The 19,102-nt window shown below is 36.7% G+C and overlaps 1 protein-coding gene across 2 annotated transcripts in view; it reads left to right on the forward strand.

The window, feature by feature from the left end:
* The window catches only part of LOC128527469 (rho guanine nucleotide exchange factor 17-like), a 99,818-nt gene that overhangs the window by 67,318 nt on the left and 13,398 nt on the right, over window positions 1-19,102 (forward strand). For both annotated transcript variants that reach the window (XM_053499860.1, XM_053499861.1), the window contains 9 exons: window positions 4,868-4,945; window positions 8,784-8,966; window positions 14,335-14,451; window positions 15,487-15,579; window positions 15,695-15,871; window positions 16,419-16,469; window positions 16,590-16,699; window positions 18,558-18,643; window positions 18,733-18,851. In XM_053499860.1, the coding sequence (XP_053355835.1) occupies window positions 4,868-4,945; window positions 8,784-8,966; window positions 14,335-14,451; window positions 15,487-15,579; window positions 15,695-15,871; window positions 16,419-16,469; window positions 16,590-16,699; window positions 18,558-18,643; window positions 18,733-18,851 (1,014 nt within the window). The remainder of the gene's footprint in view (window positions 1-4,867; window positions 4,946-8,783; window positions 8,967-14,334; window positions 14,452-15,486; window positions 15,580-15,694; window positions 15,872-16,418; window positions 16,470-16,589; window positions 16,700-18,557; window positions 18,644-18,732; window positions 18,852-19,102) is intronic.

Genomic DNA, 19,102 nt, shown 5'->3' on the forward strand with positions numbered 1-19,102 from the left:
AATTTAAACTTTGGTGCAAAACTAAAGTATTGAATATTATGTCTAAAGCTTTTACCTGGCTTGATAATTGGCCTGGATTAAATTACATTATTGCCAAAGTTTGCCAAGCTGTGCAGGTATTCACATTCACCTGATGTATTGATTTTAAAAAGTATTTAAAATCTCACTTATGCTGGTCTTGAAAAATAAATGACTTTTGGAGTTTAGATGTTTAAATCTGCTGTATGCATATTTAAAATACATAAAGACATTTCACTGGATTTCACCTTGTTCTCAGTCTTGGCAATTTCGTTCATTTCTCATGTTCTATGATTTTTCTTTATTTCTGAGCATCTTACTTGCTCGTGTTTACACCGAGTTCAACATAGGCTGACACACAAGGCACTGCCGACCTCAGCTTATTACGGGAAACAAAAAATATCCCTCATTTCTCCGTTGTGAGCTGTTCTCCCGCTCCACTGGGTCACACATGTGATCTGCTGTTTCCCAGAACCGCATTTGGACTACACTTCTGTGAAATATGATTGCTTTGTAATTACAGCCCGTATATTACATCAGGGCCTATTGTGCATAAGTAATATAAGTGTACAAAGTACCTTCTGAACTTACATAACCCAGGCTAGTAGTGCTTCCATGCCATATGTTGATCATTCAGATTATACTTTTTTTTCCTGTAATCTGTTTAGGGCGAGTGTCTATCAAAAAACAATAAGTTGTTACTGCTGAAATGATCAACTCTGTGGTTACACTCTGTAGTTTACCTGCGTACAATTTGCCATGAAACAATAAAAAAAAAAACAGCCCCCTCTGAAAAGATCTACTGAATAGAAAAAAGACCTATTCATACAGTATAAAGTGCATGCCGGCAGGCGCTCGTTGGCGTTTGTGACAGATATGTGACAAAAAAATTAAACATGTTTTATTATGATTTTACAAGATCACCATATTCTTTAAATTTAGAAATACATTAAAAAAAAACCGAACAGAGTAAAATAGAATAAATTTAAATTTAGTTATTTTTCAAAGCCACAGCGGAGGCATGAAAGAGCCACATGCGGCTCCGCTGCTCCATACAAAGGTACTTCTCAACATAGTCTCCATCACAACTTATGCACATGCTACTGTACATCGTTCTACCCAACTCTCAAATCCTCTTTTAAAATCCCCTTTGTCGCACTCAGTTGTTTCCTACTGCGCTAAAGAATGTTCATGAAGAAAACACTATTGACGAAAGCAATGTGCACAGATTGGTGTAGAGGTTTAAAAAAGACAAAGACAAGCACTAAAGACAAACCACACAGTAGGAGATCAACTGCGACAAAGAGGATTCAAAAATTGGATTGAACTATGATGCAGATGTATGTTTTGTGATGGAGAGTGTGTTAAGTAGTACCTTTGTATAGAGAGTAACCCTTCGAACATATGCAATTGGAACAACCTACATCAGTTAATAATACCCACTTTTGCATTACATTCTGTCCAGCCCTTATGCAATATCCTACTGTATATTTACGTTAATAATTTTCAGTGTCTTGTTCCCCTGCCCAGCTTTTCTACTTTACTTTTCCTCCCTAGTTTTAATACATTAAAATGTGCATAATTGTAAATGAACAGTCAATACACACAATACACAATTTCCTACTTCAATCAAACTCAGTCTTAATCAAGAGGTCTTGGTTTGTCCTCCCCCGTTTAATGATGCTAAGAAGTTAAGGCCAATTTTTAACAACCGTCTTAGCATTGTGCTAACTGTATCCGTAAACATATGCTTGTAAATAATGCTGAGTTGTTTATAATGTGCAGCAAATATTTTATACCCAAATCACTAGAACATTCACAGGAAGAACATTCAAACTCCTGGAGACCCAAAGCGACAGTGCTAACCGCTAAGCCACTGTGCTGCCTTATAGACATATAGATAAATAAATAGAAATAGATAGATGGATCGAATTGTGTTTTTTGGGGTTGTTACCTACAAAGATCATACTCCAAGGGGAATTGTGGCTTTTTAATTCCTATAATGCTTTAAAAGCGAGTGTGTGAGTTTGTGTTTGCTCTTTTAGCTTCAAGCGTTAAAGTAGCCCCATTTAAAAACTACCTTTTGGATAAAGTGGAATTTCAACCGCGCTTGCTCTCTCTCTCTTTCTCTCTCTCTCTCTCTCTCTCTCTCTCTCTCTCTCTCTCTCTCTCTCTTTTTCTCTCATGTAAATAATGTAAATGTAAATGCAGGGCCGTGCTCAATCACATCCCATTTAAGGGAGCAGGCAGATTTTTGGCTCTGTGTAGAGATATGACCACGTAAACAGGAAGCGCTTTATTTTGATTAGAGACAAGCCAGTTCACATCATTGCAAAACTTACATGCTTGAGACTTGGGGACTTGTTTATGCATCCTCATGTAACAGTGCAGTTTAGTCCTACACTGTGTCTCTGTAGCTATGGAACTGAACTATAACTGTATTTATACTGTATAAGACATACATTGACGGCGCTTGCTTTTCATTGGCTGGCAGGTGTCCGTTGCTCAAATTTATTTTTTAGTTTTTTATACTGATTTGGAACTTAACCTGAATGTTGGCAGTGAAGGTAATCACAGCTCCAGATCAATTTTCCTGTTGCCCTGTAACCATTTTGGAATGCACTGACAAGAAGCATAATTAATGGTTTAGATTGGAGCTACTGCAGTTAAATTCCTCATCGTAATTATCCATAAAAGATAATGCCATTTGACATGTAACCAAAAAAACAGTAGTTGTTTTTTAAATATTGTTTATCATTAGGTAACAAGTTTTTTTTTTTGTTTAGCTACTTAGCAACAAGTTAAACAAGCTAACAAGCACTTAAGTTTCTATCCAATGACAGCACGGTTACTACGCAAACTTTGACGGCTACACTGAAATAACAATGCTAAGATAACTAGGTTCTGACTTTCTGGTAGTACAATATCCTAAAGTATGCTAACGGTAAGCAAAGATAGCTTGTGTATATATTTATATTTGAAGATGTAAGACAATCCGTCTTATTTAACATATTTTTAAATAAAATATCTATAAAAATGATCACTGTTTTACTGTGCCTTTTTTTTTTTTTAATAAGATAAAAAATATATGAGGTGTTTAAGTCACACTGGGTCTTTTAATTATGTAGCATAACATAACACAGTTATAGTAGTAAAAACTACTGTACCTTTATGTCTCTGTGTAATTCCCTGTTATACGAATGCACTTATTAGTGTTTCATTAGTGCTTGGATACCAAATGTCGGAACCATGATCAGACCGCCTACTTCACATCTGAAAAGTTGGCCTTCCAAGAACTCCTTTAATGTGGAAATGGCCTGGAGCGAGGTCAGGACTACATGGGGGTGTGGCGATAACTGTAATGTGTAAATGGGATTTGTGAATGATTGTGTGTACGGTTTCCACAGATGGATACAGTACATACATCTTTGCAATTTATCTGTCGATTTTCAAGAATGAGACATTCCACTCTTCGGATGTTTACAGGAATTACTGCAGAGTCACCAGAGCCCGGATTTAAATAATTTACTCCAGCTAAGAGTTTTGAAGTCTTCTGTAAATGTCAAATGTTTTCATGCCTTTATTTATGTGAATTTCATCACGTTTGAACTTGAACACCCCTTGTACTGTATACTAAATCGTTTTTAATCTAGATAACTTTTGTTATCTGTATATAAAAATGTGGGTAATTTCAACTTTTTCAGTACCTGCTATTGATCATTTTAAAGGAAAATAATATTTCATCAAATGCCCAAATCGTTATATTTGAGAACCAGAATAAACTACTTTGGTAAAACAGTTACTATATGAATGCACATTACTGTAAGACAATTTGTTTTACAGTTGATTAAAACAGTGTGCTAAAAGTCCTGTCTGGGTTTAAAACCTATACTTAATTTATTTAACCAGCTTTAGCTTTGATTATAGTACAAAATGTGGTGGCCAGTTCATGTGTGAAAATGATTCTTCGTGCTTCCAGAACCACACTTTTACAGTTTGCATCCTGGACTATTCCTCTGCCTTCAGGGAAATAAAACTCCAGTGATGTAATAACCTGCTCATTCAGGTCGTCAGCTGATTTTTTTTTTTAATGCCACAGACCATTGCTGAGCCTAGACCTGACCAACTGAAGCAACCCCAGATCACAGCACTGCTTCCAGAAGCTTGTACAATGGCCATTATGCAAAATAAGTGCATCACTACATGCCACCTCTCTTCTTACCCAGATGCTAAAATACAGTCAATCTGAGCTCATAAAAGCATGTGATTTTTTTCCCATTGCTCCAAAGTCTAATCAAAGCCCAAACCTTTAATGCAAGTGGTTTCTTATGCCCATATACTGTACTGTAGCTGTTTAGTCCCAATCCTGTGAGCTCTCATCACATTGTTTAAATCTTGCTTTTTTTACTAGCTGATTTCTAAGAATGTTGATTGATTGATTGATTGATTAATTTTTTTTTTATGCAACTTTACCATGGGTTTGTAATTTCCAACATAGGGTTAGATTTAGTAACTAAAGTAATTTATTTTTAAATGATTATGTCAGTGGAAGCTTTTCACAGATTTAGATAGGAATGGACATAATTTAAATGTTAAAAGAGGGAAATTATTTATAATTAAACTATCCGGTGTAGCCCAGAGGATAGGTATCCTTTTGAGTCTGGTTTCTTTCATGGTTCCTTTCTCGTGTTGCCACGGTTTTTCCTTAATATTGCTGTCTCTAGCTTATTTATTCACGAAAAAATTTACATTTCCTCAGATTTCTGTAAAACTGCTTCTTGACAATGTCGATTATAAAATGAGTGTGTGTGTGTGTTTATTGATTGTATTGTATTGTATCTCTCTGCAGGATATGAGAAGACATGTCATGATGACTCTCCTGGACACCGAACAGTCGTATGTGGACTCTCTCAGAACACTGATTCAGGTACAGCAGCTCTCTTTACAGTGTCTGACTTTCTTTCTCATTCGTCTTATTGTGTGTATGTGTGTGTGTCTCTCTGTCTTCCCATTTCTCTGTATGTCCTTCTGTTTTTCTTTCTTTCTTCTGTTGCCTGTCACAAGGATGTCAGTTGAACTCTTTGACACTTTGTGTTATATAACAGTCCACTACAGTAAAACTGTTAGTTTTGTGTATGTACTAAAATAATAGAAAAAAAAGGAAAGAAAGAAAGCGAGAAAGCCGCCAGTCTAGGCTGAGGTGTTCCCGACCCACAGGCTCTTTTAGCTTGTGTATCACTGTCGCGTCACCATGACTACGCCGGGTTGGCCCAAGATGCTGCGGCAGTAAAACGGTTCCCATCAGTGCACAATTGCAGCAGCTATTAGTGGCCTCGCTCTGTTTATCAGCCCTAAATCAGCCCTGTTCACAACATCGCTCAGCTTAAAATACTAAATAGAGCTCATGTGGAGAGACATGCCCTCACAATGTGCTTAGCGGTTGCAAATGATCAACTAATAATTTTGTTATGAAAGGTTTTTGTATAGCTGTTTACATTGGGCAGATGCTTTTGTGCAGAACAACCTATTCACGTGTGCACCCATTCACTCCCCTTTTGCCTCCTCTGGCAGGGGTCAAAACGCCAAGGCCATGATTATCGATGCTCAGCGACAGAATCCTGCTCCTCTTGGTGAATTCCTAGGCATTCCCAACATCACAGTGATACACCCAGGAGATGTGTATCTAGTTATGAGCTAAAAGGCTAGAAGGGAGCGCTTTATGAGATGCCAACCTGTACATCTTAACACTCATGCAGCTGTCTAATTAGCCAACCATGTGGCAGTAGCATAATGCATAAAATCATGCACATACATGCAACAGTTACAGTTAATATTTTCATCAAACATTAGAATGGAGAAAGGTGTGATCTCTGTCACTTTGTCTATGGCATTAAGGTTGGTACCAGTCAATATACAGGTTGCATATTTTAGAAAATAGGATTTTTTATGCACACATCTCTCGAGTATACACACAATGGTGTGGGAAAAAACATAAATTTATTAAGGTCACAGGAAAATGGCTAAAACTGGGTCAAGCTTCTGGGAAGCATATAATAACTTAAATAACAAGCATTTCATGATGAAAAAATATCAAACCCAGTGGATTTTTTGGAAAAGAAGAAGACCAAATTGCGTTCTACTACTGTCAACCAAGCATTGTAGTCAGTGGCTGTCATGGGCACAGGCTCAACCAAACTGGACTTTTGCAGTTTCAGAATATGTGGTTCATCTTGGAATGCTTTTCCACTCACCACGTCGAGTGCCTACTTAAGTTACTATAGACTTCATATTAGCTTGGACCAGTCTGGTCATTATCCTCAGATCTCTCTCATTAACAAGGTGTTTTAGCCTACAGACTCATTCCACACAGGCAGAAACATCTTGTTGCTAAGAGAGATCAGCGGAAAGTGACCCGACTGGTTCAAGCTGGCAGGAAGGCTATACGACATCCCATGGCATCAGCAAATATTCAAACCATTCCATCTAGCATAAGTAATCCTGTCACATTTAAAATGGCTTGTTTTTATGGATCATGCTGCTGCCACATAATTTGGCTGAGGAGATAATAAGTGCATTATTAACCGGTGTTGTTAATAAAGTGAATTTAAACTCTACATACTGTGTGTATATAAAATGTATCTCATCTTATTTATTAAATTTTATTTATTAAAATTAGTTTTGAGTTAAAGTAGTGATTCAGTGATCAGAGTTCTCATAGCTTGGGTAAGAAGCTCCACCAAAGACTCTAAGACAGTGTGATTGGGCAGATGATTGAGAGTAATCCTGAGCTCAGGTTACTGTATATGTGCAGTTTGCATTGCAAGTACATGGATGAATATAAGATGTGTCCTTTAGGGTGTATTCTTATACCCAGTAGTCACATGACAATCCCCCTCTTTTTTAATGCCTTAATCGTTCATCATTCTATGGTTTCCTGTATTTTTACATTTTTGGCAATATTTGTTACTGAGAAGAAAAAAACATTTAGGACCGCAGAGCCCCCGCTGCTCTGTGAGGTCGTGCTGTCTGTTATACTTTGGCTCTAATGGGCCTTACCATTTCCGAATTCATCAAAGGAGGCATTTTCTGTAATCACAGCCCCTTCCAGAACATATGACTGATGTTGCACATCTGTCCAATGCAGCTTTTTGTCCATTGCACCCTTGGATATTTTGACAAGTGCAAATCTGAGCAAAGGTTGATGCTTTAGTTTCAAATGTAAATTGTCGACAAGCCTTTGCCAAGCGTTTGCAGGAAGAAAAAAAAACCCCACAAACATCACTTAAGCACAGAAGGAGCACAGGACCACTGCTGAATAAATTATTATGGAAAGGTCTTGCTTAAAACATTTCCTCTACCAAATTTTTTCAGGACAAATGTGCAAAACACATGGCATTACTGCAACACTACAGTTTTGTCCATTGGTCCATTTGTATTGGAAAAAGAAATCAAAGAAGAAACAGAGTTTTGAGTAAAATCTAGCAAGTGAAGCATAACCTAGTAAGCAAAAGCAAAACTAAGCTAGAGTGTAAAAGCAGAAATTAAGCAAAAGAAAGCTAGCCATAGAAAAGCAAGCAAATGCAAACATGCTGCATACGGTATAACTTTTATATCATGCATGCCGATCCTATAAGTAGGCTTATGCTTGTATCCTTGCATTTAATTCTGATTAAGTGATACAGCAAACTGGGGAAGAAAAAAAATAAATGTCAATCATGTCTCATTAGGATATTAGGCCATGCCCATCCAGACAGCACATTCAATTTGGAATTGCTTTAGCATGTAAGGACTTGTGAAGCGAAGGAATAGAAACCGATAAGTAATACAGTTAAATAAAATATCCTGAATATTATGTTCTTGGTTAAATGTATAACACTTAGTTTATATAATAAAAAAAAGATATATCCAGATGTTGATATGTTATGCTATAATTCCTAGGATTTTATTTATGCGTGATATTGCATAAACTGTATATATTTCTTTCTTTCACGCTCACAAAAATCAGTTTCACTAAATCGAAAAACAAGTCGTACATATTTAATGAGAAATCGACATTATTTATCATCCATGCAGGCTAGTACATAGAAAACGCATCAGAATCTAGGTTCAGAGGGAAGGTGAAATATGTTAATACAATTTTACGATCAGTAAAACTTTAAAATAAAAAAAAAAACATTTGTGTAGGGTATTGCTTATTCATAATGAAACACTTACCCCTAAGTGGGCATGTGTTATGATATGCTATGATGTGTCTTATAGTGTATATACTGTATCTGAACATATTCTCATCAGCTGTGTGGTTCATTTAGGACAAGTTAAAAAAATCTCATGTTTTACTTTGCCCTTAGAACGTAAACAATGGGCTCAGAGCTCATACAAAGCAACTGTGTGTGCGTGTGTGAGTTAATGCTCCGGCTAAAAAACGTCAGTGTGTATGTACGGGTTACTCCTTTACCCCAAGCAACATGTCAGGGTAGTATATCTTCTTATATGAGGTCACAATAGGGGAGCATCTAACTGGCTTGTTTAAGCCTAGGCCAATACAACAATTGAAAAAAGGCAGAAGGCATGGCTTTTTTCCTTACTTTAGTGTTCTGAATGTCTAAAAATGACCAAAAAGTGAATTTTGCATAAGTGGCCTTTTTCTGTTGGTGGAATTTCTGTTCATCATATTTTTGCTTTTCATTTAATATTTAAAGACGTTAATTAAAGACCACACTTATGACAAAGGTACTTGCTGTAACTGGTACGATTTGTTTTTGCAGAGCTACATGAAGCCACTGAAGCAGCCGGAGAACTCGCTGCTCTGCGATATATCTCTGGTGGATGAGATGTTCTACCAGATCCCTGAAATCCTGGAACACCACGAGCTCTTCCTGGAGCAGGTGATCAGCTGTGTCAATGACTGGCACGAGCGCCAGACCATCGGTGACCTCCTCGTCCAGTCAGTGAGTACGGCGCGCGCTCTTTTGGATAAACGCTGGAATGCTCAGGTCCTTATGCTAGCTATGTATTAGCCTATAGTATTATATCAGCAGAGATTATAAAAAGATTTTAAAAGAATGTACTTTGTAGTCATTGGTGATCAGGCCTTAGGGTTAATCAAAGCACTTGTTCGAGATGTATGTTGTAATTATCTTTTAAAGCCTTAAACATAAGCAGTAACAAATGTTTTTACTAGATGTATTGAGGCACATATTTCACTCCTTTAGAGTTCTTAATCCTAATTACTGTATGTCTTGTATACTGTACCCTCCTAGGGTGCTTTGCTTCATCAGGTTTGTGTAAGGTCACTAATACTTAGTGTAGGCCCCTAGTGGTAAATATACAAAGTCAGAGATACTGTATTCATCTATATAAAGATCTTTTGGAGCCTATGTCATGATTGCATCACAGTGTTGGCTAAAAACAGTGGAAAGTTGGAGGCAAAAACTAATCTCCTCAGGCTCATCAACTACAGCATACAGTACTGTATGTCTTCTTGCTGTATTGTTGGTTCCCAGAATCGAAAGTTATACTCAACAGCTATTTAAAACCTTAAAACAACTTTGGTAAAACCTGACAAGTAAAAAATGATCTCATTGGGGAAATGAACAAAACATTTTTTAGAGCATAACATTTTTGTAGAGCACATCTTGTATTAGGTAACGGTAAATAACAGGATAGCATGGATATGTGTGTAAGGGTTGTCATGCCCATTAGATGGTAATAAAAGATTAACGATAAATGATTCCTCTCATAGCTCTCTAAGCTTAATAATCGAGATAGTAAAGGCAGTGACCATGATATTTGCTACCGATTCCATACTTTATCATCGATTTGAGTAAACAAAGCACCTTGAAATACATCATCTGCCACTTTACACAGCCGTGTTGTGAGCATGTGCATTTATCTGCATCGTTCGCATGCCCGTTCCGCGGTCTTTACATATATTTTTGTTACACAGCATTTGGAAAAAAAACACGCCATGTTACATGCTGTGTAAATATATTTTTAACGATTGAAACTGATCTGTTTAGTGTAGATGCTTGGCGTGCGAGCTGTACAGTATGAGTCAGCAATTCTGGTCCCGTTGGATAATGCTAGCTTTTTCTTTCTGAACACTCGTGGTTCAAGAAAGTGAGTGGCCGTAAATATACAGATACAGCTTGTATTTTTTTCAGTCATTGTTAAAATACTAGCCAACAAAAATGAGTATTACCAAACAAGTTCAGGAAATGATTATGCCTTTAGCTACAGTAGGTTCCGCACTTAAAAACATCACCATGATTATTAACAAAAAATGTGGGTCTTTTAAGAAATATTATATTGCTATTAGTTGTCAGTCATTTGTACTGTAGTTAAACACTGTATGGCCAAAGATATGTGGACACCTGACCATCACTTTTGCATGTTGAAATAATACATCTGTCTAAACTTGCTCTGTGTGCTGTAGCACAAAGATTTTCCGCCAGTGCAGCTATGAGGTTGCATCTAAACTTGTTGCAGTCTAGCCTACAAAAAACCCCTGACCTCGATCCCACTGAGGTTGACCTTCGATGTTAATTATACAGTTCACTAGTTCTTCTCATCTGACAACCATACCTGACCTTAGGTCCTGAAACCTAGTAGAAAGCATTCCCAGAAGTGTGGAGTCACATCGGTATGATTGATCAGGGGTCTATATACTTTTGGCCATAATTAAATTAAATGGCCAGTGAATGAGGCATTAAGATTGAAAATGCTGGTGTATATTGTCATTAAATAAAGTACTCCATCAGTCATTTCTTTTATCAAAGCAATAGCTGGTTTTATCAAAGCAATCACTAAGTCATCATTAATGGCATGATTACCGGAAAACATCACAAGCTTCCCTTGTGAAGAGCTTCCCCTTTTAAGTATTCTAGGTTCAGCATTCGTTCATAGCATATTGAAATAAAATAAACACACTAGCTCAGACTGAAATCATTTCTTTTATGTACAAGGACACCATCAGAGCACCATGGCTCATAGCTGAGACTTTTCCCAACAATATGGTAATTTCTTTTTTTCTTTCTTTCTTTTTTTTTTTTTTACTTTAACTCCTCGGACATTAGCACTTGCATATTATCTTTCTTGATTGATGCAAATGCTAAAGCATAACTTGCATAAGAGTGATAAATTCTCAAAAACAAAGTTAAATCTAATCTAAAAAATTCTCATAAAAGGTAATTATAGTTGACTAAGACGGCTGCTTCCCATCTCTGTTTGCAAGGAGTTTGCATGTTCTCCCCGTGCTTAGTGGGTTTCCCTTGGGGTTTTCTGGTTTCCTCCCACAGTTGAAAGACATGTAGGTTAGGTTGATTGGCGTTCCCACATTGCCTGTAGTGTGTGAATGGGTTTGTGTGTGAGTGTGTTTATGTGTGTGTGTGCCCTGCGATGGATTGGCACCCTGTCCAGGGTGTACCCCGCCTCGTGCCCTAAGCCTACTGGGATAGGCTCCAGGTCCCACGACCCTGAATACAGGATAAAGCGGTAAAGAAGATGAGTCAGTGAGTGAGTAAGATGGCTGCCCCCTCCCTTTCCTTACAGAATTCAACTTAACAGTGGATTTTTTTTTTCTGTTTTCTTCATGAGTACAGTGGGTCCTAACCCACACCAGTAACTCTGTGTGACCCAACCAAAGATCTAAATGCAGTTTAGGGCATACAGTGTATATTTAGTGTGGGAATTTCCAGTAAGATCCATTTTCCATACATTTTAGCAACACAATGAACGAAAGTAGCAAATTACAGACGCGCAACAAGTTCTGGACGAATGACTACCTTTGTGATAAGAAAATACTAATATACATTTCACCAAGTGAAAAGTGTAAATTTCCTCAAGAACAGGAATAGCCACTGCTGAAAAAAACGCTTAGGGTAAATTTAGGTCAAACTGAAAGGTGCTTCTCCATTACTGCACTTATTATCCGCCACCATTTGGAGTTAAAGCAGAGACTGCGCAATGGGAGAGTCAGCCAGGTCGGTGCCTCTCGGGTCTTCTCGCAGTCTTTTAGTACTTTTTTGAAGCAATAACATGGCTGTGCTTGTGATCTCTTTAGTAGGGTCAGAGGACACCTCTGAGTCTTCTCCAGAGTCCACAGGGTGCTATTTGTCTCTCCGTAAACATGCAAACTGTATATGTACAAGCAATTACACAAAATTTCCTGTGGTCACACTTATGTGAAAAGTGAAGTATGCTTTCTTGACCATGCCTCAAGTTTTGAGAGCCTGGTTTGGTTGGTTGGCTGTTTTTTGATCTTTTAGATGGTGCTTTAGGTGCTATTTACAAACCCTGGCCTTCTTTTAGTATTAATCATTCATATTATACTGTTTGTCACAGATCAAGTTTAAAATCAAAATCAAGTTGTCAAAGATCAAAGATTTATTACGTTCTTATAATGATGAAATATTTAAGCATACTGTCTTGATGAAACATTTTTAATAGCATCCAGGTTTGTGAAGGTAGTGTAAAATAAGCTAATTTGAAAATGATGAGGGTAAGGACCATACGCTCATGGAGAAAAAAGTATCTGCGCATGACCTTAAATGGATAGTTCAGGGTTGTTGTTTGTTTTGTTTTTTTATAAAAATTATGGTAAATATACTGTATGTACAGGGGGGTCCCTTTAAGGACCACTGTAAATTTAGTTAGCCTTTAGTCCAGGTGCATTTTTCTAGGTAAAGGCTACCCCTCAAGTAATGACACATGGTATAATGTTTGACATTTAATATGATAAGATTCCGAAAAGTCTATGTTATCTATATTATTGTATGTTTTTCATTGAGTTAGTACATTATACTGTACATTCTAAAAAAAGTAATTAACAACAATGGCATGCACTAAAGGTAATAATGAATGAACAAATGAATGAAGCTTTCTAATTGATCAACATTGAGAATTCAGTAGTGATGTGGTATTTTTTATTATTCTATAACTTAATTTAAAATTCGCCTTTTAGTACAGACTTAGGGTCTATTCGAAAAAATTAACGGAAGTTATTGTGTTACTGTATAAATTTAGGTATTTTTATAACTGTTTTCTTTATAATTTATTTTACAATAAGAATTTTTTTTACTTGACTATTTTTACGTTTTTACTTTAACATCTTTACAAGGGGAAAAAAATAATTTATAGCTTGATCAATTTGGTCCTAATGAGCAAGCCAGGGGCAACGGTGACAGTAAAAAATCCATAAGATAAAAAGAATCAGGAAGAAACCTTACGAGGAGCCAGACTCATTTTCGATCATACCGGATAGCGTGAATATAAATTGCAAATACATTTTTAGCTCATCATTAGAAGGACATGAGGCAGAATATTGGAAGCAGAAATGAGGATTGTCCCAGAGAAGGGAGGGTTGTTTTCCCCACCTCACCAGACTGGTAGGTATTGCATTAAAAAAAAATGGTGGGAAATCCCCAAAAAAGAGAGACAAAAAATCCAGTCTACGCATTTAGTAGTATCAAGTTGCTTCATTCCCCAGCCATGGCGAAAGTGTAAATCCGTATACAATAATCAACCATGCCATTAACACCACATAACATTAACACAGTATCATTGATTATCAATTATGCGCCAGTAAACTGTGTGACAGGATCATCAGCACCCCAGGCTGATATATATCTGTTTGGAGCAAAGACCAGTGCTTCTGGTTTGATCCCACAGAAAAGCCAATGTAGCACAAACAGGCAGGTATTGCAACACTTAGTGTTTTTTAAATATTGGTTGTTTTGGTGGCACAAAGAGAACTATATGATATCTGGCTTAATGTTTTAATGTTGGGGCTGATCGGTAGCTCAGGGGAATTGTGTAAAATACAGGAGTATAAAAAAATGTTAAGAAGAATGGTTGTAACATGGATAGAGGTGGTTTAGTATGTTTAAGCCATAGTTGATTTATATTTAGCCCCGCCTCAAAACTCCATAAAAGGCAAAGTTCACAGAGAGCTGAAAAGGAGAAATGACATCTAAACATAAGAGAGTGCACAGTGAGTGCTAAATCATTTTCATCCTGTGTGTATCTCTGTGTAATTGAAATAAGCGACTTCAGCGTGTAATTCGTATTTAAACCTGTAGCAGATTAGGGAAGTTATACGATTTGAAGACTATTATTCAAGCTTCAGATTGCTGAGTCTCATTAAATGTAAATTTGGAAAAATGTAGACAATTTTTGTTTTACATTTTTCATGAATACAATATGTCTTGTTTAAAATCACTGGCATAAAAAAAGAGTGTTATGATTTAAACTCGCTGCTATTGAAATTCTGAGAAACATATTGTACCTCTGATAAATCTCTTTCATTTCCTTTCCCAGTTTTCCAAAGAGGTGCTGGCTAACATTTACTCCGCGTACATTGACAACTTCTTGAATGCCAAAGACGCAGTGAGGATCGCTAAAGAAGCCAAACCAGCTTTCATGAAGTTTTTGGAGGTTTGTTTCTCATCTTTTGTGTCCGTGTGTATTCCTTTGGGACTCGCACTTGGGTCAGACAGTCCTTTGTGTCATTACGTTAAGGTGATCAAGCTCATACAGGTCCGACATTATGTAATCAATCAACTGTTCCATGGTAAAACTTTGGAACTAAATTAATGTGTAATACACAGAGAGAGAAAAAGTTACTGGTGTAACTAGACATGAATTGTGACAAAGCTGAACTGGGACGTCACATGAGAACAGTTTAAAAAGATGAAGTTGGCTGGATACACATGTCTCAGAGGAAGCTCATATTGGCCTTCGCTTTTTCCCAGTTGGCAAGAGTCATGTAATAAAAGGGGAGGACTAGCTAGTGGGTGGCACTTAGACCAAATTGGAAGAAAACAAGTTGAACATGCAACACAAACATTGAAAGCATGTTTTATTTTTTATTTTTTTAGAGTTGAGCGTATATTAGGTATCATTTGGGTAGAGTTGCTAGAGGTATAGAAAGAGCCACCACCTAAATACCAGCTGAGCATAGTGATCCCTTTCCATGAAGGATTAAAGTAATGAGGCGGATAAACTCTTTATTAAGTAAGTAAGTTTATCATTACAAGAACATCCTTACAAAATATGTTTTCATCTACTAACTATAATAATGCAGAGATATTGTGGTGTCTTTCCTATCCATTGTTCTCTTTATGTCTGTGTGCACCGTTTAGTATGACACAGTTTTTCCAGACACCAAACCCTATCTCTTTGTTTGTTCTTTCAATTATAAGTGTATTTTAGGTCACGTCGCTTGAGTGCTGTTGCAAATTCATTATAGTTGCCAAAGGCAAAGCTGATCCTGTTATCACAGTCCTTGGGCAGCTAAATCATTGATTTTGCTGCCACCTAGTGGTTATATCTAAACCAGCTAAATGAACATGCAAGGAGAAGATTAATATTTCAGTGTTTCCTCATTTGTTGAAAGCTTTTATTAGGCTTTTACAGTTTTATTACATTTGTTTTTATTACTTTTTTTCCCTCTTTTTTTCTCTCATTCAGCAAAGTATGCGAGAGAATAAAGAGAAGCAGGCTTTGGGTGATCTGATGATCAAACCTGTGCAGCGTATCCCACGCTATGAGCTTTTGGTTAAAGTGAGTATGAGTTGTATTTTGGTTTCTTTTCTCATCACTCATTACTTTTGCATGCTCAGGACGGTAAAACACACAACATGTTATTGAAGTCATTAACTGTGTGTGGATGGGTTAGGATTTGCTGAAACACACTGCGGAAGACCACCCAGACCACCCACACCTGCTGGATGCTCAGAAGAACATTAAGCGATTGGCTGAGAGGATAAATAAGGGACGACGTAACGCGGAGGAGGTGGAGCGAGAGACACGGGTCATGCAGGAGATCGAGGCCCACATAGAGGGAGTAGAGCATGTAAGACAATTTTTCAATACGGATGTGTTTTTTTTTCTTTTCTTTTTTCTTTTGTGACTGCTGCACTCCAATAAGTACTTAAATAATTTAAAATGTTATCATAATTTTGATCCAAACTTGGATTATATTATACTGTATACTTTTCCTGACTTACTTGCCTAAATAACTAACCTCAGCTGATTAATGTTTTTTATTTACATACTTTAATTGCCTAACTTTGTTTTTTTACTTACTTATATTATTTACCTTACTTACTTTTATTGTTACTTTGTAACCTTACTTAATTAGCTAATTACCATATTGTTACATACCGTACATTCTTAGCTTCTTGCTTGCTTATTAACTAGATAAATGACATGCCTTACTCACCTACTTAATCAACTAGTTAATTAATTATAAACCTTTCACTGTCATCACTAATCACTTCTTTTGATTATGCTAGTACACGCACTTACACAGCATCACATATGTGCAGCAAAGGAAAGGTTTATGTCATTAATGTTAAATTGAATTCTGTATCTGACCTATTAATGCCATTTCATCTCAGATCTTGAATCCAGAGAGGAAATTCCTCAGACAGGAAATGGTGATGGAGGCGGTAAGAAAGTGAAAAATTTGAGGAAAATTACAAATGTTTTATCAAAAATCATTTGATAATTGTTTGATTAGTGACTCAAGACTTAAAGGTCCTTTCTCTCTTTCTTTTCTCTCTTTATAGAAAACAGTAGGTGGGAAGAAGGATCGCTCTCTCTTCCTGTTCACTGATTTGCTGATCTGTACGACTCTGAAGAGGAAGTCAGGCTCTTTACGCCGAAGCTCCATGAGTCTGTGAGTGGCTTGGATTAGATTATTAACTGTATTTCATACACTTGTGGTTGTAAGAAACTAAAAGAAGGAAAATGTAAACATAAAAAAACATACTAGTATAACTGCTGCACAACATATCTAATCAGCATGGTCCAGATGGAATAACAGATTACAGTATATAATGCATACATTACCTGTTACAGTACATTATTGTGTATATTTTGTACAGCTAGGTTTTTTTTTATATTTTTAATATTTTTTATATCCCATATTTAATATTTTGTTATTTTTCTCTGCAGTTTTTTTTAGGTTTTAGGGAAAATGTTTTTGTATTTTATTATTCTATTCCCTAATTTATTTTTATTTCTATTGATAATTTACATTTTGAGGTCACGAGCGGTCGTATAAACATTTCATTGCGTATCGCACTGTGTATGACTGTGTATGTGACAAAAATTGTAATTGTACTTGTTTCACATGTAATAACTTTAAATATAATCCTGAAGTCTATGTATCAATATTTGTATATATTATTATTATTATTATTATTATTATTATTATTATTCAATATTTGTATAAACTTTCATTCATGACCTCTGAGACATGACATAATCTGTAAAATCTGTAAAAATTGTCAGACATTTTCATGTAACAACAAAAACTAGTCATTTATGGTGGAAATTTGAGATTTGTAACTATAATTGCTATTGCTGCGTTAAGACAGGGTAGCATTTTGGCAATCTGGTGCCTGCATACTTTGCTTTAGCACCCTCTAGAGTCTGTACAAGGCCTTACACCTCCACATTGCATTTCATTTATGATATATACTCAGCAAAAAAAAGAAACGTCCTCTGACTTTCAACTGTTTTTACTTTCAGTAAACTTAATGTGTACATATTTGTATGAACACTAAAAGAGTCAACACCATAAGACATAAACTAAAAATGTTTCCCAATGTGTCCCTGAATGAAGGGAGGCTCAAAATCAAAAGTACCAGTCAGTATCTGGTGTGGCCACCAGCTGCTTGAAGTACTGCAGTGCATCTCCTCCTCATGGACTGCCTATTGCGGACAGTCTGAGCACTGATGGAGGGATTGTGTGTTCCTGGTGTGACTCGGGCAGTTGTTGTGGCCATCCTGTACCTGTCACGCAGGTGTGATATTCGGATGTACCGATCCTGTGCAGGTGTTGTTACTCGTGGTCTTCCACTGCGAGGATGATCAGCTGTCCTTCCTGTCTCCCTGTAGCACTGTCTTAGGCGTCTCACAGTGCAGACATGGCAATTTATTGCCCTAGCCACATCAGCAGTCCTCATGCCTCCCTGCAGCATGCCTAATGCACGTTCACGCAGATGAGCAGGGACCTTGGGCATCTTTCTTTGGGTGTTTTTCACAGTCGGTAGACAAGTCTCTTTAGTGTCCTGCGTTTTTAGAACTGTGACCTTAAATGCCTCCTTTCTGTAAGCTGTTAAGGTCTTAACGACCATTCCACAGGTGCATGTTAATTAATTGATTATGGTTAATTGAACATGCATGGAAAACATTGTTTAAACCCTTTACAATGAAGATCTGTAAAGTTATTTTGATTTTTACAACATTATTGTTGAAATACACAGTCCTAAAAAAGGGACGTTTCTTTTTTTGCTGAGTATATGTCTAATTTATACTTTTTTGTAAAGTTATTAATATTATTTTTAACAGACAAACATTTCAACATTTAAACTCATACATGCTCAAAACCTGATAGTCAGTATGGCATTAATAGTGACAATCGAGCATTATATTGATTCACCAATTTAATAAATGGCATTTAAGTATTAAAATGTCTCCTCTTTCTACTCTTTCTCCCAACTTAAACTGTTTTTACAAACATTTTCCAGATATTCTGCTGCTAGTGTCATTGACACCTCCAGTAAATATAAGTTCCTGTGGAAACTGCCCTTGGAGGATATTGAGTTAGTGAAAGGTAAAGCGTCCATCTATATAAGCTAATTTAGAGAAATGCTGCTTAAAACTTAAGAAGTTTTTTATTTTTGAATCGTTTCCTCTCTGCAGGCTCGAGTCAGGCCACCAACAGGGATACAATCCAAAAAGCCATCAGCCGTCTGGATGAGGACCTCAGTACCCTCGGCCAAATCAGCAAGCTGTCAGAGACCCTCAGCTTTCCTCACCAGGTCAGTTACAACACAAACACATCAATGTGTAAACACACAAAAGACTTGTTGTATACTGTATATAAAAATCTACCTACTGTATATCTGTGTTCTATATTTTACAGACTGTATTAGTATATCAGTATATGCAAGTCATCCGTACATTAGTTGTGTTCATGTACCAACACATTGCTTTTCTACAAAGCTTCTTATAAAGTACACCCATTAATTTTGCCTCGTTGCAATTATGTCTAAAGTTCGGTTGTTTTATT

The sequence above is a fragment of the Clarias gariepinus genome, chromosome 7 (genome assembly GCF_024256425.1).
Source record: "Clarias gariepinus isolate MV-2021 ecotype Netherlands chromosome 7, CGAR_prim_01v2, whole genome shotgun sequence".
NCBI lineage: Eukaryota > Metazoa > Chordata > Actinopteri > Siluriformes > Clariidae > Clarias > Clarias gariepinus.